Raw genomic sequence first — 23,474 nt, 5'->3', positions numbered from 1 at the left:
TCTAGGGGTCGCTGTGAATTGTAACTGGTCGAGTTACTAGACACTAACTCATCATTGGGGGAATCATAAGATCAAATCAATCCCAGACGAGGAATTGTCTGCACTGATGCAGAATGAAATATTAACAAAGTTTGTACTGTTGTGCAGTAGTCCTTACGGACGGTTATTTTAGATAACTTCTTAATATTACTAAGCTTCTAGCATAATAAATTTATTTTATCTTACTAGGGGGTTAGTATTTGGGGTGTCGGAATTTTCCGACAGTGGTTGATTGTGTGAAGGTGGGGGATAGTGGAGGGTGGTGGTTGGTGGTGTGAAGGTGGTGGGTAGTGGAGGGGGCGCTGACGATTTTTGTTTGAACCACAAAGCCGTAAATGCTTTACCTACTTACTACAAATACAAATAATCGCTAACAGAACCTAAACATCTAACCTAACCTAACCAATGCCTAAATATGCATAATTTAATAAATAATATATTAATTTATATATGAGAAAATTTATGTTTAGAATGAACAGAATGTAAAATAATTATGAATGCATCTTTGGGGTCGATCTCTGGAATGAATGGACTTAGTCTGAGAATGGGTTTCTAAGGGGAAGTGAAGCCTAGCTCTTTAATCCTCGCCTTTTCGGGGCTTGTTGCACTTGTTCCATTACTGTTTAACTATTCTCACGTTCACATTATTTGTCGGATCTTGTCTTGATCCTGTTTGAATAGAGGCGGCCTCTGTAATTTCTTCTTCTTTTAGTCCATTCCACTTGTTGCCAACACATACAGGGTATGAGTAAGTCCTTATCTTTCTTCTACTAATTTGTCTTTTCAACTTCAACTTATGTCCTCTTGGTCTTTCTCTTGATTTTTACTCTTTGAAAAAGCATGTGTAAGAAGAACTGAGCATGTTTAAAGATAGCTTCTAGTGGTTCAATATATTTATCAATGTGGGCGTTGAGTGCTGGTGTACTTAGTGCGTGGTGGCCAGCCAGCCAGCCAGCAGTCATGCTGGGCGTTGGTTAGTGTGTAGTGTGATTGTAGCAGAGAGAGTCATGTCTGTCTATCTGCTGCCTCTCCTCTGTGTCCTGGTGGGCTGGTCGGCCGCCTTCCCGGAGGTCACCATGCACCACACAGAGGAGTTGGACTTGACACCTAACGTCATCCTCCCGGAGGCCACCATGGGCTACACGGAGGAGTTGGACTTGACAACTAACGTCATCCTCCCGGAGGCCACCATGGGCCACACGGAGGAGTTGGACTTGACAGCTAACGTCATATTTAACCAGATTGCTATACACCAGCTGCAGGAGGAGCAGCGAGGCGTCCAGGAAGGTGAGAATAAGAGCAAAGTTATGTACACAGTTCCTTATCGCTTAATTAATGAGTAAGTAAACCAAATATCTGCTGCTTATATAAAAACATCACCATAAGGCACCAGTATACAAGCTCTAGGGCTGAATACATCATAGAAACACACGTAAGGATATGATCTTAATGGTAGCAATTGTTTACAGGTGTGAGAAGTATGCTGATGGTGATAGCCAACATGACTGAAGGTAAGGAGTCATATATAGAGTAAACGTGTCGATGTTTCTATGTCTATCAGTTTCGTCACTCGATTCAAGTCTGTTTGACTTCACTCAAGATTTTAGGCACAGAAAAGTGTACAACAAGATAATTGTTTAAATAATATTCTCTAGTTCCTGGTGCCATTATATCTCCATTTTGTTGAAGAATCTTGGGAATTAAACACTTTCATGCATTAGTCGCGATCCTGGTCGTCAATTCTTTTTCTTACGGTTACGCGACAGTGACTACTCATGGAGTCGCGAGAAAAAATATTTGTATAAAATCCAGTTATTATCCGATCAACTTGGGGATAGTTTACAAATATTTGCCATGAAATTTACGTTTTCTCTAATAGCCGAACAGCTTATTAAAGAGAACGGCGGGGCAGTGAATCATCGTGGTAAAACAATTGTATTATTGACACCACGAGTATAATCGACGTAGTTTTTATATATGTTGCCGGTCGAACGCATCCTTATGTGACCTTAAATACTTATGTTCTTATAGAACATTCTTTTGTGAACATATTGGAACAAAAATGAAATACATACATCGAAAGATAATGTCAGGACAGTGAATTGAATATACATATAGGTATGTTCTTATAGACAATTCTATTGCGAACACAGTGATACCAAATTTAAATACGTACGCCTACAATTAGTGTCAGGACAGTCAAAAGAGTATACACTTTTCGGTCTTACCGCTTAGGCGCGCGAAACGCCGATAGCACATAGGGTAAGTTTTTTTTCAGAACTCAGTGGGCACGAAAGTGTATTAAGTAGTCAGTCTTGTCGCCTTCAGCATCAAGCACAGCCTGTCATTCACAGACGATAGTACCTATAGTCACTACAGATGGACGTACACAGTACCCATAGTCACTATGGATGGACGAGCATAGTACCAATAGTCACTATGGATGGACGAGCACCGTACCTATTGTCCCTCTATATGGATGTACATAGTACCTATAGTCATTATGAATGGACGTACATAGTATCCATAGTCACTATGGATGGACAAGCATAGTACCTATAGTCACTATGAATGGACGAGCACCGTACCTATTGTCACTATGGATGGGCGATCATAGCACAATCTTCCTCCCATCTGTTGTCAGAATTCCATGTATGAAGCTTGTGCTCTCATTAGTAACCCGATTTCCCAGGTCTTCAAACTTCCATTTCCGCCTTATTTGGAGTGCCACTCCCCCTCCCTGTCTGCGTCCTTTCTTTTCTTATCACCTGGTAGCCCTCTGGAAAGATTGCATCCGAGATCATGTCATTTATTTTAGTTTCCACTATTGCAACTATGTCAGGATCTGCCACACTCACTCTTTCTTTTATCTCTTCTGCTTCATTACATACCCCATCAACATTGGTGCACCAAACATTGAGATTCTTCATGGAAACTCTGGTACCAGAGGTCGCCCTTTCTCTGGGATCTGGGGAGATCTGGGGGGTGTCTGGGGGGTGAATGGGGGCTGGGGGGGATCTGGGAGGTGTCTGGGGAGTGAATAGGGTCTGGATGGGCGCTTAGCATTGATGAAGGTAGGTAGGAAGGTCTGGGGTAGGGCCTAGGTAGGTAGGTCTGGAGTAATAAAGGCATGCTGGGTTTGAAGATTAGGGAGGGTCTGAGAGGCATAGAGGGGTTGAGAGGGAGCATAAGGTTGAGAGTTAAATAGAGGTTGAGAGGTTGGGGGGGAGAAGGATAGAGGGGGTGGGGGAAGAGGGGCGGATGGAACATGGATAATGACAGTGGGAGGGAGGTTGTATTAGTCAGGGGGAACTCAGGGGTAGATGTGGGCATTGGAGCAGAAGGGGGGAAAAGGGAAATGAAGGAAGAGGTGGGGGGGGGGGGTTCCCCTGTCCCCCACGGGGGGGGGGGTGTCCATGTGTCCCCCTCGCAAGGGTAAGGGGGTCACATGGTAGAAGAGGGGATGAGGAGGGGTGGAGGTTGGGCGGGATTTGGGGGTTGAGGGGATGAGGGCTGGGCAGGTTTTGGGGGATGAGGGGATGAGGGCTGGGCGGGTTTTGGGAGTTGAGGAGATGAGGGGGTCCTTGGAATGTAGAATGAAGCAGAAGGATTCGAATACAATGGGGTCAGAGGGGTCTGGGGAGGTGTTTGGGAGATAAGCAGTGCGAGGGAGGGCTGATTTTGGGAGGGTGTGACCTGGGAAGCAGGCGTCGGCTCGTTAGCACGGGGTGAGGCACAGGGTTAGTTAGCACTGGGGTGGGTAACTACGCTCAAATTTGACGAGGTGTGTTGAGGACGGCTCGCCTTGTGAGCTATGTGCTCATCTTTGGTCATGTATTTGTCAATATATATGTTGTACTAGTTTTTGCTACCTCTGATTAAGTGCCTGTGTTGCAGTATGTAGTCCACAGCCTCCTCGGTAGTGAACTGTACCAGGACAGGTAGTTTCATGTTACAGTTGTACGCCCCCATGCGGAAGTGGATTCCCACCTCATTCCCTGCCACTTCGGCTCTGATATCGCTCAAGATACCCTGTTACTCAAAATCTTCAATCTCCATCCTTTCCTTCCTTGATGATGCCTTGGCTTCAAGTAATCCATGGATTATGATTGACCTCCTCCTCAGTGAAGGGTCGTGCTGGTGGCCCCGCCCTTGCTTACCCCCACCTTTCCCACAGTCACTACTCCATTCCCCTTCACTCCCCCTTCCCTTGCCATGCTACCCTTATTCCTGCCAAATTCAGTTGTAAGCCTAGTTATCTCACTTTCCCATGATACTCTGCTCTTACTGATTTCTTCTTGAATATAGTCCATAAATTCTCGTTTTTGTATCTGAACCTCATCCTGTATCTTATTAAAGATTTCGCTTTTAATCCCCTGGATTAGATCATCTATCCAAACATCCCTCTTCTCTACAAATTTTCCAATCATTTTCTCCACAAACATATCCTCTTCTTCAATCATAATATTTCTGGACCTAGACACCCTTCCTGACCTAGATATTGTTATAATCCAACCTTACCCACAGGGGGTTCCAATTACCTTACCGACCTGCTAAACACAAAATAGGTGAGTTAGTCTCCAAGCGTCTTACCACATGGAGAAGGAAGGGTTGCCGCCAGGGGTGAGGTCACTGTCGGTCACAAGTTGAGGCTGTGAGGTCACAGTCAGTGTGAGGTCTGCTCCACTCTTAACACTGCCAATATTCGTTCAACAACTATTTTCAATTAAGCTAATTCTACTATATTTCTTCACTACCTTATAGTTTTAGTAAAAAAAAGGTTTTTCATTCACTCGTATATACTTTTCCACTTCGAAGTAGCCTGGTCACCCCTCCCACTGCACTAGTGACCAAAGAGGTCCCAAACCCACGTCCGCTAGAACGACGGTCACAACACAACACGTGTACTCACCTATATGTACTCACCTATATGTGCTTGCAGGATCGAGCATTGACTCTTGGATCCCGCCTTTCTAGCTATCGGTTGTTTACAGCAATGACTCCTGTCCCATTTCCCTATCATACCTAGTTTTAAAAGTATGAATAGTATTTGCTTCCACAACCTGTTCCCCAAGTGCATTCCATTTTTCTACTACTCTCACGCTAAAAGAAAACTTCCTAACATCTCTGTGACTCATCTGAGTTTCCAGTTTCCACCCATGTCCCCTCGTTCTGTTATTATTACGTGTGAACATTTCATCTATTTCCACTTTGTCAATTCCCCTGAGTATTTTATATGTCCCTATCATATCTCCTCTCTCCCTTCTTTTCTCTAGTGTCGTAAGGTTCAGTTCCTTCAGCCGCTCTTCATATCCCATCCCTCGTAGCTCTGGGACAAGCCTCGTCGCAAACCTCTGAACCTTCTCCAGTTTCTTTATGTGTTTCTTCAGGTGGGGGCTCCATGATGGTGCGGCATACTCTAAGACGGGTCTCACGTAGGCAGTGTAAAGCGCCCTAAAAGCTTCCTCATTTAGGTTTCTGAATGAAGTTCTAATTTTCGCCAGTGTAGAGTACGCTGCTGTCGTTATCCTATTTATATGTGCCTCAGGAGTTAGATTAGGTGTCACATCCACTCCCAGGTCTCTTTCTCGAATCGTTACAGGTAGGCTGTTCCCCTTCATTGTGTACTGTCCCTTTGGTCTCCTGTCACCATTTCCATAACTTTACATTTACTGGTGTTAAACTCCAGTAGCCATTTCCCTGACCATCTCTGCAGCCTGTTTAAGTCCTCTTGGAGGATCCTACAATCCTCGTCTGTCACAACTCTTCTCATTAATTTTGCGTCATCTGCAAACATTGACATGTATGATTCCACTCCTGTAAACATATCATTTACGTAAATTAGAAAGAGGATTGGTCCCAGCACCGATCCTTGAGGTACTCCACTTGTTACTGTTCGCCAGTCCGACTTTTCGCCCCTTACCATTACCCTCTGGCTCCTTCCTGTTAGGTAGTTCTTCACCCATACTAGGGCCTTTCCGCTTACTCCTGCCTGCCTCTCAAGTTTGTATATCAGTCTCATGTGCGGTACCGTATCAAAGGCCTTTTGGCAGTCAAGAAATATGCAGTCTGCCCAGCCTTCTCTGTCCTGCCTTATCCTTGTTACTTTATCATAGAATTCTAAAAGGTTTGTTAGGCATGATTTCCCTGTCCAGAACCCATGTTGGTGCTTGTTTACAAACCCAATGCTCTCCAGGTGCTCAACAAGTCTTAGCCTAATTATTCTTTCAAGTATTTTGCAGGGGATGCTTGTCAGTGATACGGGTCTGTAGTTAAGTGCCTCCTCCCTATCACCCTTTTTGAAAATCGGTACGACATTTGCCTCCTTCCAGCAACTGGGCAATTCTCCCGACATAAGTGACTCATTAAAGATCATTGCCAGAGGCACGCTGAGAGCCTGCGCTGCCTCTTTAAGTATCCACGGTGATACTTTGTCTGGTCCAACAGCTTTATTTGCATCCAGTGTTGTCAACTGTTTCATTACATCCTCTGCTGTCACCTCTATATCTGATAGTCTTTCATCTTGGGTAATCTCTTCTAACAATGGGAGCTGCTCAGGCTCGGTTGTGAACACTCCATGGAATTTTGCATTCAGTACCTCGCAGATTTCCTTGTCGCTTTCTGTATATGCCCCTTCTGTTTTCCTCAGTCTTGTCACTTGGTCATTTACCGACATCTTCCTTCTTATATGGCTATGTAGTAATTTTGGTTGCTTTTTCGCTTTGACTGCAATATCGTTCTCATAATTTCTTTCCGACACCCGTCTTATGTTAATGTAATCATTCCTAGCTCTGTTACATCTAATCCTGTTGTCCTCTGTCCTTTGTCTTCTGTACTTCCTCCACTCCCTCCTGCTTCTCACCTTTTCTTCCTGACACTGTCTATTAAACCATGGGTTATTATATTCCCTCCTGCTTTTTTTCTTTATTGTTGGAATAAATCTATCTTCAGCCTCCTTGCATTTCAATATGACTTGGTTCATCATACCTTGCACTGTTTTTCCTCTAAGTTCTTCCTCCCACTGCACTTCTCCCAGGTAGTCCCTTATCCTTCTGTAGTCCCCTTTTCTGTAATCAAGTCTCCTTTCCCGGACCTCTTGTCCTTTGGTCACAATTTTAAGCTCTATCATGTAGTCAAAGACTAGGACACAATGGTCACTAGCTCCTAGTGGTATTTCATGTTCCAACTGCTCGATGTCTTCAGTAGTAGGGTGTACAGCTCACAGAACATTTTTTTTTTCAGGCGAGAGGACCCCTGTGAGTTGTACAGCTCACAGAACATTTTTTTTTTCAGGCCAGAGAACCCCTGTGAGTTGTACAGCTCACAGAACATTTTTTTTTTCTGGGAAATATCGTGTCTGTAAGCCAGGGTTATCAGGTAAATTTTGTCAGTCACAGATTTTAGAAGTAAAGATTTCTTATGAGAAAAATAATTTCCAAGACTTAGAAGTTTGTTAAGGGCTTATGGAACAAATTCAAGTAACGTATGTAGCTCTTTAGGGTTTCCATGAGAACTCTACGGACATATTTTACATGTTTTCAACTTACAAAATCGTCTATGTAAGCCTTAGTTATTCATATAAATTTAGAAAGTTATCTGTATAAGTCAGGGTTTTCAAGTCTCGTACCTCACACCCCCTCCCTCCCCCTTACCTCCCAATCTCTCGCGTCACCTTTATTTACCTTACGCCCGGCCAGCCAGACGTCGCATACAGGTTACCTCTTATCTTATCTTATCTTCTCCATAATATCTGGACCGTCCCTCCTCTCTCTCTCTCTCTCCTTCTCCATAATATCTGGACCGTCCCTCCTCTCTCTCTCCTCCTATTTCCTTACAGCTATTTTCAGAGTTTCAAATAATCATAGAAGTTTATTTATATGTTTATGACCGAATTTGTAAAAGGACCATTTTCAGAGAATATTGTCTTAGATGTTTTGTTAAGGAAAACAGACCACTTATCCATAACATTTAGTTTTATATCCATTTACGGCTATTTCATCTGTAAAGACCAAAATTGAACAGAGCCCAGTTTTAAGCTCATATTTCATCAGAGACCAGTTTATACCGAAATTCATCAGAGTCCACTTTGAGAGCAAAATTCGTCAGAGTCTACTTTGTAAGCAAAATTAGTCAGAGACAGTATTTAGCTCATATTTCATCAGAGTCCAATTATCAACAGAAATTCGCCAGAGTCTACTTTGAGATCAAATTAGTCAGAGACAGTTTTAGCTCATATTTCATCAGAGTCCATTTTATACCTAAAAAATGAACAGAGTCCACTTTGTGAGCAAAATTAGTCAGAGACAGTTTTAAGCACATATTTCATCAGAGTCCAATTATCAACAGAAATTCGCCAGAGTCTACTTTGAGAGCAAATTTCATCAGTGTCCTGTAATCTGTGAAAATTTGACAGAGTCCATTTTATACCCAATTTTCGTCAGAGTCCAGTTTATGCTCAAATTCACCAGAGTCTACTTTAATAGCAAAATTCATCAGAGTCCAGTTTTCTAGCAAATTTCATCAGTGTCCTGTAATCTGTGAAAATTTGACAGAGTCCAGTTCTTGATCGAAATTCATCAGAGTCCAGTTTATACCGAAAATTCGCCAGAGTCTACTTTGTGCCAAAATATTCAGAGTCCAGTTCATGATCGAAATTAATCAGAGTCCAATTAAAGACCCAAATTTGACAGAGACCACATTTTCGCTACTAGCAGTCCAATCCCCCTGAAATTTTAAACAGTCATATTTCAGACGTAGTAAATAAGATCAAGTCAGTTACTGAGCTCCAGCTCTTGTCCCCCACCCTCTTCCACCCTCAAGTCTTTGTAAATAAACCATCAATTTCCCCGAAATTTTTACCCTCTGTATTTCAGACATAGTAAATATGAAGTAACAAATATAAAACTCTAGCTCTTGTCCTCTGTCCAAGTTCACTCATGTAAATTCATTACTATCAGTCCAAATCCCCCTGAGATTTAAACACTCAACTACATTTTCAGACATAGTAAATAAGATCAAGTCAGTTACCGAGCTCCAGCTCTTGTCCCCCTGTATTTGCATATTTTCTCTATATTCAGCTGTGTTCTTCACTTTTTGTCCGTGTTTTCTGTGTTCATTCCATGTTCTACAAATGTTCACAGTCCCATTCAGTTCATATTTTCACAAGTATCTCCATTTTTTTCTATAATCTTTCTCTTAGTCTCATTACTTTCTCTACAAATTCTAGTCATATTTTCTATGTTTTCATGTTCATCACATGTTCTCTTTACAACTTTTATACTCAATATTCATGCTAACTTCCATATGTTGTGTTCTTTGTCAATATTCATGTTCCTCTACAAGTTCATATTCCCAGCATGTTCACTGTATTCATCAACTTTTCTTACATATGTTCTTTGCCATGTTCCCCATATGTTCTCTGGGTTTTTCCCCTTACATGTTATCTAACGTTCCTTAACTAAAAAATCTTTCACCAATCAACTAAAAACATAGTCACTTTCGTCATTTCTCAACTAAACTTATTATCCAGTCAACTAAAAATAGTCAGAAATAGCCTCGTTCAACACTGTTCTTAACTAAAACAACCTTTCTCTTAGCTAAAAATTGTCAAAGGAAACTTTTTTCAGCACTTTCTTAACAGGCGCTATGTTTCATCAAGAAAAAATTGTCAAAGGAAACTTTCCAAAACTGTTCATAACTAGCTTTTATCCATCGTCAATCAACTAAAAATAATAACTTTCATCATTTCTTAACTAAACATATTCCCCATTCATCAGAAAATAACCGTGTTCATCATGTTTCATTGTCATTTCATAACTAAAATTATCTGCCAATCATCAGAAAAAGTCATGTTCATCATGTTTTGGCTTTTGCTCAACTAAAAGTATTCATCGGTCAACTAAAAATAGTTACTTCATCATGTTTCCTTGTCATTTCTTAATTGAAATATCACTTCTCTCATCTGGAAATAGTCAGGATTAACCTCATTCAACACCGTTCTTAACTAAAACAGCCTTTCGCTTAGCTAAAAATTGTCAAAGGAATCTTTTCAGCACTGTTCATAACTAACTTTATCCATAGTCAAGTAAGAAAATATAGTCAAAGATATCTATCATCGTCGTTCTTAACTGGCATTATACTTTGTGGAGCACTAAAATAGTCACTGTCGTCATATTTTGTCTTTTTTCTCAACTAAAAGAGTCAAATGTAACTTTTTCAACACTTTCGTAACTAAAATTATATGTCGCTAAGTAAGAAAAAATAGTCAAATGTAACTTTTTCAGCACTTTCGTAAAAATTATATGTCGTTAAGTAAGAAAAATAGTCAAAGGTGCTCTCCGTAACACCAAAGTTACTCTTCGAGATAACAAAAAGACGCTCTCAAACACTCAAAAATTTACTCGCATCCTCAAAGTTATTCTCAGAGTCATCAAAAAGTAAATCTCAGTCATCAAAATGCTATTCTCCAAGTAGCCTTTCATTCATCAGAGAACTTTCTAAGACATCTTCGTTCATTAAAGTTAATCTCAGAGGCATAAAAGTTATTCTCGGAGCTATCAAAAGTTAATCTCTAAAACAACAAAAGTTAATCTCTGTCATCAAAGTTGATCTGCAAGATATCTTCGAGTCATCAAAGTTACTTTTCATTACATCAAAGACGCATTCAAATACTACCCATGTTCTCAGAAGTCATTCTCAAAGTCATCAAAGTTATTCAAAGAGCTAACAAAAGTTATTCTCAGAGTCACCTTCGTTCTTCAGAGAAACTTTCCAAAACATCTTTGTTCATCAAAGTTATTCTCAGAGTTAACAAAGGTAATCTCTAACTCACTCTCAGTCATCAAAGTTAATCCAAGAGACATCAAAGTTAATCCAAGACATCATCTTGCATCAAAGATATTCTCTCTAAGCCATCAATGTTCTTCTCTAAGACATAAAAGTTATTCTCTATGTCAACAAAAGTTATTCTCAGTCATGTTATGTTATTCTCTAACTCTCTTCCATTCATCAAAGACATTCTCTAAGCCCTCAAAGTTATTCTCTAAGACAACAAAGTCATTCCCAGAGTCATCAAAAGTTATTCTTCGAAACATAAAATTTGCTCTGTAAGATATCTTCGTTCATCAAACTTATTCTCCGAGATATCTAAAGTTATTCTCAGAACAATCAAAAGTTATTATAAGACAACAAAAGTTATTCTCAGAGCTACCCAAAGCTATTCTCAGAGTCACCTTCGTTCGTCAGAGAAACTTTCAAAACATCTTTGTTCAACAAACTTGTTTTCAAAGTCATCAAAAGTTAATCTAAGACATCTGCTTTCATCAAAGATATTTTCAGAGACATCTAAAGTTAATTTCTATGTTATAAAGTTATTCTCAGAGACATCTAAAGTTAATCTTGGTCATCAAAGTTGTTCTCTAAACATCAATGTTGTTCTCCAAGACATCAAAGATGTTCTCAAAATCATAAAAGTTATTCCCAGAGCTATCAAAGTTATTCTCAAAGTCATCAAAGTTATTCAAAGAGCTAACAAAAGTTATTCTCTAAGTAACCTTTCGTTCATCAGAGAAGCTTTCTAAGACATCTTCGTTCATCAATGTTGATCTCTAAGTCACCTTTGTTCATCAAAGAAACTCTCCTTCTTCCATCAAGTTATACTTTAAGACAACATTGTTGTTCTCTAAGACATCTTCAGGCATAAAATTTCTCCCCAAATGTAACTAGTTCAGCTTTTCATATCAAACTTACACTTCTGTTAAATATATTTTCTTAGACATTTTACCTTTTAAGCTGTTCTCTGAACTACACTGTTCAAAACCTACGTAACCTATCCTCTCCACCCAATGTTACTTAGTTAACGTAACGTTCCTAAACCTAACTTTACCTATCCTATCCTAACATAACTTACCTTACCTTACCTACCTTTCCTAACTTAACCTGCTTAACCTATCTTACCTAACTTTACCTATATTACCTTACCATACCTTACCTATCTTACCTGACTTTACCTATCTTACCTAACTTAACCTGCATAACCTAACTTTACCTATGTTACCTTACCTACCTTACCTATCTTACCTAACCTAACCTAACCTAACTTTACCTATGTTACCTTACCTTACCTACCTTTCCTAACTTAACCTGCTTAACCTATCTTACCTAACTTTACCTATGTTACCTTACCTTACCTACCTTTCCTAACTTAACCTGCTTAACCTATCTTACCTAACTTTACCTATCTTACCTAACTTTACCTATGTTACCTTACCTTACCTACCTTTCCTAACTTTACCTATCTTACCTAACTTACCTACATTACCTAACTTAACTTAACCTGCTTAACCTAACTTACCTTACCTAACTTATATAACTTATCTTACCTATCCTAACGTAACCTAACTTGCTTTACCTAACTTAATCTTACATTCCCAAACTGATGTATCCTAACTTATCTAGTCAAACCAGACATGATCTAACTTAAGTATTCCTTCTTGTCTTTGTGTTTCGTCAATCATTGTCTCATATTCATTTACTCATTTCATTAGTTAATTTCTCAAATGGTCACTTATGCATTTCAAGTGCTATTTTGTTAGAGATTGGATATTTAAGCATTTCAAAGAATTATAATTTCTCAAATGGACGTTTTTGCATTTCAAGTGCTATTTGTTAGAGATTGGATATTTAAGCATTTCAAAGAATTTTTGTTATATATGGGCATTTACTCATTTCAAGGGATAATTTCTCAAATGGACGCTTTTGCATTTCAAGTGTTATTTGTTTAAGATTGGGTATTTAACCATTTCAAAGGATTTTTGTTATATATGGGAACTTACTCGTTTCAAGGGCTAATTTCTCAAATGGTCATTTTTGCAGATCAAGGGTTATTTGTTAAAGTTCATCAAGTTGCTCATAAGTTGTATTTATTATGTTTGTTATCATATGTTCTTATTCCCCAACCCCTTAACCTAACCTCTTGTAATCTTAGTGTATTTAGGAGGTTCTATCTTATGTTCTTATTCCCCAACCCCTTAACCTATCCTCTTGTAATCTTAGTGTATTTAGTAGGTTCTATCATATGTTCTTATTCCCCAACCCTTTAACCTAACCTTTCAGATGTAGTTTGTTGAATATATTATCCTTTTCCTAACCTTTCAGATGTAGTTTGTTGAATATATTATCCTTTTCCTAACCTTTCAGATGTAGTTTGTTGAATATATTATCCTTTTCCTAACCTTTCAGATGTAGTTTTGTTTCTCCTTTGTATATTTTTACCCAAACCTTCTTTCCTTCTTTTACTTTGATTTCACATATAAGTTCATTCTTTATCTTAGTAATAATAAAATTACAATAGTAAAGAATCAGATCTACTAAAACTTGAAATTGAGAAAAACAAGAGAGCAAGTGAGTGAGAGCATGAAAAGAGGAGAAAAGAGTAAGAGAGAGGGGGGAGGAAGAGCATGGGAGCACTAAGACTTGAATTTGAGAAAAAGAAAAACTAAGCGAATGAGAGTGAGGGTGTGAGAATGGGGGCATTAAGACTTGAATTTAAGAAAGAAGAGAGCATTTGAGCAATGAGGGAGAGAGAGGGGGAGGAAGAGAGAATAAGGGAGAGAGATAGAAAAGGAGGGTTAGAAGGAGTAGGAGAATCAAAGTAAAAGAAGGAAAGAAGGTTTGGGTAAAAATATACAAAGGAGAAACAAAACTACATCTGAAAGGTTAGGAAAAGGATAATATATTCAATAAACTACATCTGAAAGGTTAGGAAAAGGATAATATATTCAACAAACTACATCTGAAAGGTTAGGAAAAGGATAATATATTCAACAAACTACATCTGAAAGGTTAGGTTAAAGGGTTGGGGAATAAGAACATATGATAGAACCTACTAAATACACTAAGATTACAAGAGGATAGGTTAAGGGGTTGGGGAATAAGAACATAAGATAGAACCTCCTAAATACACTAAGATTACAAGAGGTTAGGTTAAGGGGTTGGGGAATAAGAACATATGATAACAAACATAATAAATACAACTTATGAGCAACTTGATGAACTTTAACAAATAACCCTTGATCTGCAAAAATGACCATTTGAGAAATTAGCCCTTGAAACGAGTAAGTTCCCATATATAACAAAAATCCTTTGAAATGGTTAAATACCCAATCTTAAACAAATAACACTTGAAATGCAAAAACGTCCATTTGAGAAATTATCCCTTGAAATGAGTAAATGCCCATATATAACAAAAATCCTTTGAAATGCTTAAATATCCAATCTCTAACAAATAGCACTTGAAATGCAAAAACGTCCATTTGAGAAATTATAATTCTTTGAAATGCTTAAATATCCAATCTCTAACAAAATAGCACTTGAAATGCATAAGTGACCATTTGAGAAATTAACTAATGAAATGAGTAAATGAATATGAGACAATGATTGACGAAACACAAAGACAAGAAGGAATACTTAAGTTAGATCATGTCTGGTTTGACTAGATAAGTTAGGATACATCAGTTTGGGAATGTAAGATTAAGTTAGGTAAAGCAAGTTAGGTTACGTTAGGATAGGTAAGATAAGTTATATAAGTTAGGTAAGGTAAGTTAGGTTAAGCAGGTTAAGTTAAGTTAGGTAATGTAGGTAAGTTAGGTAAGATAGGTAAAGTTAGGAAAGGTAGGTAAGGTAAGGTAACATAGGTAAAGTTAGGTAAGATAGGTAAAGTTAGGTAAGATAGGTAAGATAGGTTAAGCAGGTTAAGTTAGGAAAGGTAGGTAAGGTAAGGTAACATAGGTAAAGTTAGGTAAGATAGGTTAAGCAGGTTAAGTTAGGAAAGGTAGGTAAGGTAAGGTAACATAGGTAAAGTTAGGTTAGGTTAGGTTAGGTAAGATAGGTAAGGTAGGTAAGGTAACATAGGTAAAGTTAGGTTATGCAGGTTAAGTTAGGTAAGATAGGTAAAGTCAGGTAAGATAGGTAAGGTATGGTAAGGTAATATAGGTAAAGTTAGGTAAGATAGGTTAAGCAGGTTAAGTTAGGAAAGGTAGGTAAGGTAAGGTAAGTTATGTTAGGATAGGATAGGTAAAGTTAGGTTTAGGAACGTTACGTTAACTAAGTAACATTGGGTGGAGAGGATAGGTTACGTAGGTTTTGAACAGTGTAGTTCAGAGAACAGCTTAAAAGGTAAAATGTCTAAGAAAATATATTTAACAGAAGTGTAAGTTTGATATGAAAAGCTGAACTAGTTACATTTGGGGAGAAATTTTATGCCTGAAGATGTCTTAGAGAACAACAATGTTGTCTTAAAGTATAACTTGATGGAAGAAGGAGAGTTTCTTTGATGAACAAAGGTGACTTAGAGATCAACATTGATGAACGAAGATGTCTTAGAAAGCTTCTCTGATGAACGAAAGGTTACTTAGAGAATAACTTTTGTTAGCTCTTTGAATAACTTTGATGACTTTGAGAATAACTTTGATAGCTCTGGGAATAACTTTTATGATTTTGAGAACATCTTTGATGTCTTGGAGAACAACATTGATGTTTAGAGAACAACTTTGATGACCAAGATTAACTTTAGATGTCTCTGAGAATAACTTTATAACATAGAAATTAACTTTAGATGTCTCTGAAAATATCTTTGATGAAAGCAGATGTCTTAGATTAACTTTTGATGACTTTGAAAACAAGTTTGTTGAACAAAGATGTTTTGAAAGTTTCTCTGACGAACGAAGGTGACTCTGAGAATAGCTTTGGGTAGCTCTGAGAATAACTTTTGTTGTCTTATAATAACTTTTGATTGTTCTGAGAATAACTTTAGATATCTCGGAGAATAAGTTTGATGAACGAAGATATCTTACAGAGCAAATTTTATGTTTCGAAGAATAACTTTTGATGACTCTGGGAATGACTTTGTTGTCTTAGAGAATAACTTTGAGGGCTTAGAGAATGTCTTTGATGAATGGAAGAGAGTTAGAGAATAACATAACATGACTGAGAATAACTTTTGTTGACATAGAGAATAACTTTTATGTCTTAGAGAAGAACATTGATGGCTTAGAGAGAATATCTTTGATGCAAGATGATGTCTTGGATTAACTTTGATGTCTCTTGGATTAACTTTGATGACTGAGAGTGAGTTAGAGATTACCTTTGTTAACTCTGAGAATAACTTTGATGAACAAAGATGTTTTGGAAAGTTTCTCTGAAGAACGAAGGTGACTCTGAGAATAACTTTTGTTAGCTCTTTGAATAACTTTGATGACTTTGAGAATGACTTCTGAGAACATGGGTAGTATTTGAATGCGTCTTTGATGTAATGAAAAGTAACTTTGATGACTCGAAGATATCTTGCAGATCAACTTTGATGACAGAGATTAACTTTTGTTGTTTTAGAGATTAACTTTTGATAGCTCCGAGAATAACTTTTATGCCTCTGAGATTAACTTTAATGAACGAAGATGTCTTAGAAAGTTCTCTGATGAATGAAAGGCTACTTGGAGAATAGCATTTTGATGACTGAGATTAACTTTTTGATGACTCTGAGAATAACTTTGAGGATGCGAGTAAATTTTTGAGTGTTTGAGAGCGTCTTTTTGTTATCTCGAAGAGTAACTTTGGTGTTACGGAGAGCACCTTTGACTATTTTTCTTACTTAACGACATATAATTTTTACGAAAGTGCTGAAAAAGTTACATTTGACTATTTTTTCTTACTTAGCGACATATAATTTTAGTTACGAAAGTGTTGAAAAAGTTACATTTGACTCTTTTAGTTGAGGAAAAAGACAAAATATGACGACAGTGACTATTTTAGTGCTCCACAAAGTATAATGCCAGTTAAGAACGACGATGATAGATATCTTTGACTATATTTTCTTACTTGACTATGGATAAAGTTAGTTATGAACAGTGCTGAAAAGATTCCTTTGACAATTTTTAGCTAAGCGAAAGGCTGTTTTAGTTAAGAACGGTGTTGAATGAGGTTAATCCTGACTATTTCCAGATGAGAGAAGTGATATTTCAATTAAGAAATGACAAGGAAACATGATGAAGTAACTATTTTTAGTTGACCGATGAATACTTTTAGTTGAGCAAAAGCCAAAACATGATGAACATGACTTTTTCTGATGATTGGCAGATAATTTTAGTTATGAAATGACAATGAAACATGATGAACACGGTTATTTTCTGATGAATGGGGAATATGTTTAGTTAAGAAATGATGAAAGTTATTATTTTTAGTTGATTGACGATGGATAAAAGCTAGTTATGAACAGTTTTGGAAAGTTTCCTTTGACAATTTTTTCTTGATGAAACATAGCGCCTGTTAAGAAAGTGCTGAAAAAAGTTTCCTTTGACAATTTTTAGCTAAGAGAAAGGTTGTTTTAGTTAAGAACAGTGTTGAACGAGGCTATTTCTGACTATTTTTAGTTGACTGGATAATAAGTTTAGTTGAGAAATGACGAAAGTGACTATGTTTTTAGTTGATTGGTGAAAGATTTTTTAGTTAAGGAACGTTAGATAACATGTAAGGGGAAAAACCCAGAGAACATATGGGGAACATGGCAAAGAACATATGTAAGAAAAGTTGATGAATACAGTGAACATGCTGGGAATATGAACTTGTAGAGGAACATGAATATTGACAAAGAACACAACATATGGAAGTTAGCATGAATATTGAGTATAAAAGTTGTAAAGAGAACATGTGATGAACATGAAAACATAGAAAATATGACTAGAATTTGTAGAGAAAGTAATGAGACTAAGAGAAAGATTATAGAAAAAAATGGAGATACTTGTGAAAATATGAACTGAATGGGACTGTGAACATTTGTAGAACATGGAATGAACACAGAAAACACGGACAAAAAGTGAAGAACACAGCTGAATATAGAGAAAATATGCAAATACAGGGGGACAAGAGCTGGAGCTCGGTAACTGACTTGATCTTATTTACTATGTCTGAAAATGTAGTTGAGTGTTTAAATCTCAGGGGGATTTGGACTGATAGTAATGAATTTACATGAGTGAACTTGGACAGAGGACAAGAGCTAGAGTTTTATATTTGTTACTTCATATTTACTATGTCTGAAATACAGAGGGTAAAAATTTCGGGGAAATTGATGGTTTATTTACAAAGACTTGAGGGTGGAAGAGGGTGGGGGACAAGAGCTGGAGCTCAGTAACTGACTTGATCTTATTTACTACGTCTGAAATATGACTGTTTAAAATTTCAGGGGGATTGGACTGCTAGTAGCGAAAATGTGGTCTCTGTCAAATTTGGGTCTTTAATTGGACTCTGATTAATTTCGATCATGAACTGGACTCTGAATATTTTGGCACAAAGTAGACTCTGGCGAATTTTCGGTATAAACTGGACTCTGATGAATTTCGATCAAGAACTGGACTCTGTCAAATTTTCACAGATTACAGGACACTGATGAAATTTGCTAGAAAACTGGACTCTGATGAATTTTGCTATTAAAGTAGACTCTGGCGAATTTGAGCATAAACTGGACTCTGACGAAAATTGGGTATAAAATGGACTCTGTCAAATTTTCACAGATTACAGGACACTGATGAAATTTGCTCTCAAAGTAGACTCTGGCGAATTTCTGTTGATAATTGGACTCTGATGAAATATGTGCTTAAAACTGTCTCTGACTAATTTTGCTCACAAAGTGGACTCTGTTCATTTTTTAGGTATAAAATGGACTCTGATGAAATATGAGCTAAAACTGTCTCTGACTAATTTGATCTCAAAGTAGACTCTGGCGAATTTCTGTTGATAATTGGACTCTGATGAAATATGAGCTAAATACTGTCTCTGACTAATTTTGCTTACAAAGTAGACTCTGACGAATTTTGCTCTCAAAGTGGACTCTGATGAATTTCGGTATAAACTGGTCTCTGATGAAATATGAGCTTAAAACTGGGCTCTGTTCAATTTTGGACTTTACAGATGAAATAGCCGTAAATGGATATAAAACTAAATGTTATGGATAAGTGGTCTGTTTTCCTTAACAAAACATCTAAGACAATATTCTCTGAAAATGGTCCTTTTACAAATTCGGTCATAAACATATAAATAAACTTCTATGATTATTTGAAACTCTGAAAATAGCTGTAAGGAAATAGGAGGAGAGAGAGAGGAGGGACGGTCCAGATATTATGGAGAAGGAGAGAGAGAGAGAGAGGAGGGACGGTCCAGATATTATGGAGAAGATAAGATAAGATAAGAGGTAACCTGTATGCGACGTCTGGCTGGCCGGGCGTAAGGTAAATAAAGGTGACGCGAGAGATTGGGAGGTAAGGGGGAGGGAGGGGGTGTGAGGTACGAGACTTGAAAACCCTGACTTATACAGATAACTTTCTAAATTTATATGAATAACTAAGGCTTACATAGACGATTTTGTAAGTTGAAAACATGTAAAATATGTCCGTAGAGTTCTCATGGAAACCCTAAAGAGCTACATACGTTACTTGAATTTGTTCCATAAGCCCTTAACAAACTTCTAAGTCTTGGAAATTATTTTTCTCATAAGAAATCTTTACTTCTAAAATCTGTGACTGACAAAATTTACCTGATAACCCTGGCTTACAGACACGATATTTCCCAGAAAAAAAAAAATGTTCTGTGAGCTGTACAACTCACAGGGGTTCTCTGGCCTGAAAAAAAAATGTTCTGTGAGCTGTACAACTCACAGGGGTCCTCTCGCCTGAAAAAAAAAAATGTTCTGTGAGCTGTACACCCTACTACTGTCTTCTACATTCTGAGTGATAATGAGATCTAATAGGCTGGGCGTATCCCCTCCTCTTTCCCTAGTATCTTCTTTCACATGCTGTGTTAGGAAATTCCTGTCAATAACATCTACCAGCTTCGCTCCCCAGGTCTCCTCCCCGCCATGGGGATTCCTCGTTTCCCAATCTATCTCTCCGTGATTTAGGTCCCCCATGACCAGCAGCTTCGCTCTCATTCTATGCGCTAGAGTTGCTGCCCTCTGCAGTTCATCCATACATGTCTTGTTGCTGTCCTCGTACTCCTGCCTGGGCCTTCTACTGTTTGGTGGGGGATTGTAGAGTATCAAGATTATAATCTTCTTCCCATCCACTGTCAGAGTTCCATGTATGAAGCTTGTGCTTTCATTGGTACCCGGATTTTCCAGCTCATCAAACTTCCATTTCCGCTTTATTAGTAGTGCCACTCCTCCTCCCTGTCTCTGTGTCCTTTCTTTTCTTATCACTTGGTACCCCTCTGGAAAGATTGCATCCGAGATCATGCCATTTATTTTAGTTTCCACTATTGCCACTATGTCTGGGTCTGCCTCACTAACTCTTTCTTTTATCTCTTCTGCTTTATTGGCTACCCCATCAGCATTGGTGTACCAAACCTTGAGACTCTTCTTGGAAACTCGGGTGTCAGAGTTCCCCCTTTCACCAGGGGTCTGGGGGGAACTGGGGGGTGTCTGGGGGGCAAGTGGGGGCTGTGGGGGTGAGTGGGGGGGTGCTAGGGGGGTGCCTGGGAGTGCCTGGTAGGCGAATGGGGTCTGGGCATCTAGGGGGGTAGGAAGGGCATAATGGGTCTGAAAGTTAGGGGTCTGAATAGCATAGGGGGGTTGAGAAATAGAGTGAGACTGAGAGTCAGATAGAGGTTGAGAGGTTGGGGGGGAGAGGGATACTGAGGGTGGAGAGCTGAGATGAGAATGGAGCATGGGTGCTGGGAGTGGAAGAGAGGGTATATTAGTTAGGAGGGAATCGGGGGTAGGTGGGGGTTTTGGGGTAGAAGAGGGGAAGAGGGAGATGGGGGAAGGTGTTAGGGGGTCACAAGGTGAGGGGGTTAAATGTGGGCTGGAGGTGCATAGGAGGGGTGAGGGTTGGGTGGGGTTTGGGGGTGAGTGGAAGAGGGGTGCAGTGGAAGCTGGGATGGAGTAGATGGAATTGAAGTCAATGGGGTAGAAGGGGCAGGGGAGTAGGAAGGGGTATTTGTTGAGGGGGGATGGGAAGGTGGGTTTGGGGAGGGCATGGCTTGACCCACTGGGGTCGCTGACAAGTGTGATGTAGCAGGGGCAGGGGAATCGTTGGGGAGGTGCAAATGTGGAAGGGACAGGGGGGTTTTGGGAGGCTGAGGCAGGGGGGATGTATAGGAGGGCTGAGTTGGGGAGGATGCGACCTGGGAGGTGGCCTGGGAGGTGACCTGGGATGTGACCTGGGAGGTGAGACTACCTGAGAGGCTAGTTCGGTGTCGTTGTTGCCATCTATTTTTGTGGGCTATTTGCTCATCTTTCGTCATAAACCTCTCTATAAACACATTGTAATGGGTTTCACTTCCTCTGAGTAAATGCTTGGTCCTCATTATGTACTCCACTGCCTCCTCATTGGAGAATTGCACCAGAACAGGTCTATTCTTGGTACAATTGTAAGGTCCAACCCGTCGATTGATATCCACCTCGCGTTCTGCCATTCCTGCTCCAATACACCTCAATATCTCGTGCAATTCGTATTTTTCTGTTTCTATTCTCTCTTGTCTTGTTGGTGCCCTAGATTCGAATAATCCATGTATTATAATAGACCGTCTCCTCAGTAAGTCATTGTCATGCTGGTAGCCTGTCCCCTGGGGATTCCCCATCCCAACCGCAGTCACTAACCCATCCCCCACTAATCCTCTATCCTTAGCCATGCTGCTAATCCTTCCTAATTCGTTTGTGATATGAGCACATTCCCTCTCCCAGTCCTCTCTTCCCTTCCTAATCTCTTCCTGAACATAGAGCATAAGTTCTTGTTTCTGCCTCTCTACCGCATCCTGTATTTGCTGAAATACCTCACTTTTAATCCCCTGTATTAGATCCTCCAACCAATCACTCCTCTCTACAAATTTCCCTATTAATTTGTCTATAAATCTGTCCTCCTCCTCATCCCTGCTGGTGATTGACCTTGAACCCCTTCTAGTCATTGCAGTAACAATCCTGCCAAAAAGGCACTCCTCAATACCTTGCACAATCTGCTAACACAATAGGTGAGTGAATCTCCAATCGTCGTCCCACGTGGTGGAAGAAGGGTTGCTCCAGGAGGTGAGGTCACGCGGTCAGAGGTCGGTGAGGTCTGCTTCCACACTGCACAGTATTTCCTCAACTATTTTGAATTACGCTAATTAAACTGTTTTTCTTCACTACCTTATGGCTCTGGTCAAAACCCAAGGTTTTTTCATTCACTTGTACATTCACTTATAGTCTTTTTCACTTCGAAGTGCGTGTGCCTCTTGTGTTAAAAGCCTGTCTTTATCTACCCTGTCAATTCCCTTGAGAATCTTGAATGTGGAGATCATGTCTCCCCTAACTCTTCTGTCTTCCAACGAAGTGAGGTTTAATTCCCGTAGTCTCTCCTCGTAGCTATAGATCGGGTTGCGGGGAGGTTGATCCATAGAATCACCGTAAAGTAAACAGGCGTTGTGGTGGTAGATGAGGACCAAGACGGACCCGCGTCGTTGGTGAGGGCCCTGATGGACCCGCGTCGTTGGTGAGGGCCCTGATGGACCCGCGTCGTTGGTGAGGGCCCTGATGGACCCGCGTCGTTGGTGAGGGCCCTGATGGACCCGCGTCGTTGGTGAGGGCACTGATGGACCCGCGTCGTTGGTGAGGGCCCTGATGGACCCGCGTCGTTGGTGAGGGCCCTGATGGACCCGCGTCGTTGGTGAGGGCCCTGATGGACCCGCGTCGTTGGTGAGGGCCCTGATGGACCCGCGTCGTTGGTGAGGGCCCTGATGGACCCGCGTCGTTGGTGAGGGCCCTGATGGACCCGCGTCGTTGGTGAGGGCCCTGATGGACCCGCGTCGTTGGTGAGGGCCCTGATGGACCCGCGTCGTTGGTGAGGGCCCTGATGGACCCGCGTCGTTGGTGAGGGCCCTGATGGACCCGCGTCGTTGGTGAGGGCCCTGATGGACCCGCGTCGTTGGTGAGGGCCCTGATGGACCCGCGTCGTTGGTGAGGGCCCTGATGGACCCGCGTCGTTGGTGAGGGCCCTGATGGACCCGCGTCGTTGGTGAGGGCCCTGATGGACCCGCGTCGTTGGTGAGGGCACTGATGGACCCGCGTCGTTGGTGAGGGCCCTGATGGACCCGCGTCGTTGGTGAGGGCCCTGATGGACCCGCGTCGATGGTGAGGGCCCTGATGGACCCGCGTCGTTGGTGAGGGCCCTGACGGACCCGCGTCGTTGGTGAGGGCCCTGACGGACCCGCGTCGTTGGTGAGGGCCCTGACGGACCCGCGTCGTTGGTGAGGGCCCTGATGGACCCGCGTCGTTGGTGAGGGCCCTGATGGACCCGCGTCGTTGGTGAGGGCCCTGATGGACCCGCGTCAGACCCTCAACATTCTCGTGTTCATCATGTTTGAACCAATTGTTATGGTCAGCAATTTGTAGGGGGGGGGGTGTTGTCTCTCCACGTGCC

The 23,474-nt window shown here is 40.3% G+C and overlaps 1 protein-coding gene across 1 annotated transcript in view; it reads left to right on the top strand.

Annotated features, from left to right (window-relative positions):
* The first annotated feature begins 1,049 nt into the window (after window positions 1-1,049).
* The window catches only part of LOC138351713 (myosin heavy chain, clone 203-like), a 145,847-nt gene continuing 123,422 nt past the window's right edge, over window positions 1,050-23,474 (top strand). Inside the window, exons 1-2 of the mRNA XM_069303735.1 lie at window positions 1,050-1,326; window positions 1,509-1,550. Coding sequence (XP_069159836.1) covers window positions 1,116-1,326; window positions 1,509-1,550 — 253 coding nt within the window. The 5' untranslated portion in view covers window positions 1,050-1,115. The remainder of the gene's footprint in view (window positions 1,327-1,508; window positions 1,551-23,474) is intronic.

This window comes from Procambarus clarkii, chromosome 50, assembly GCF_040958095.1.
Source record: "Procambarus clarkii isolate CNS0578487 chromosome 50, FALCON_Pclarkii_2.0, whole genome shotgun sequence".
NCBI classification, from domain to species: domain Eukaryota; kingdom Metazoa; phylum Arthropoda; class Malacostraca; order Decapoda; family Cambaridae; genus Procambarus; species Procambarus clarkii.
Note: the sequence above shows the minus strand (reverse complement) of the source record. Positions and strands in the feature narration are given on the sequence as shown.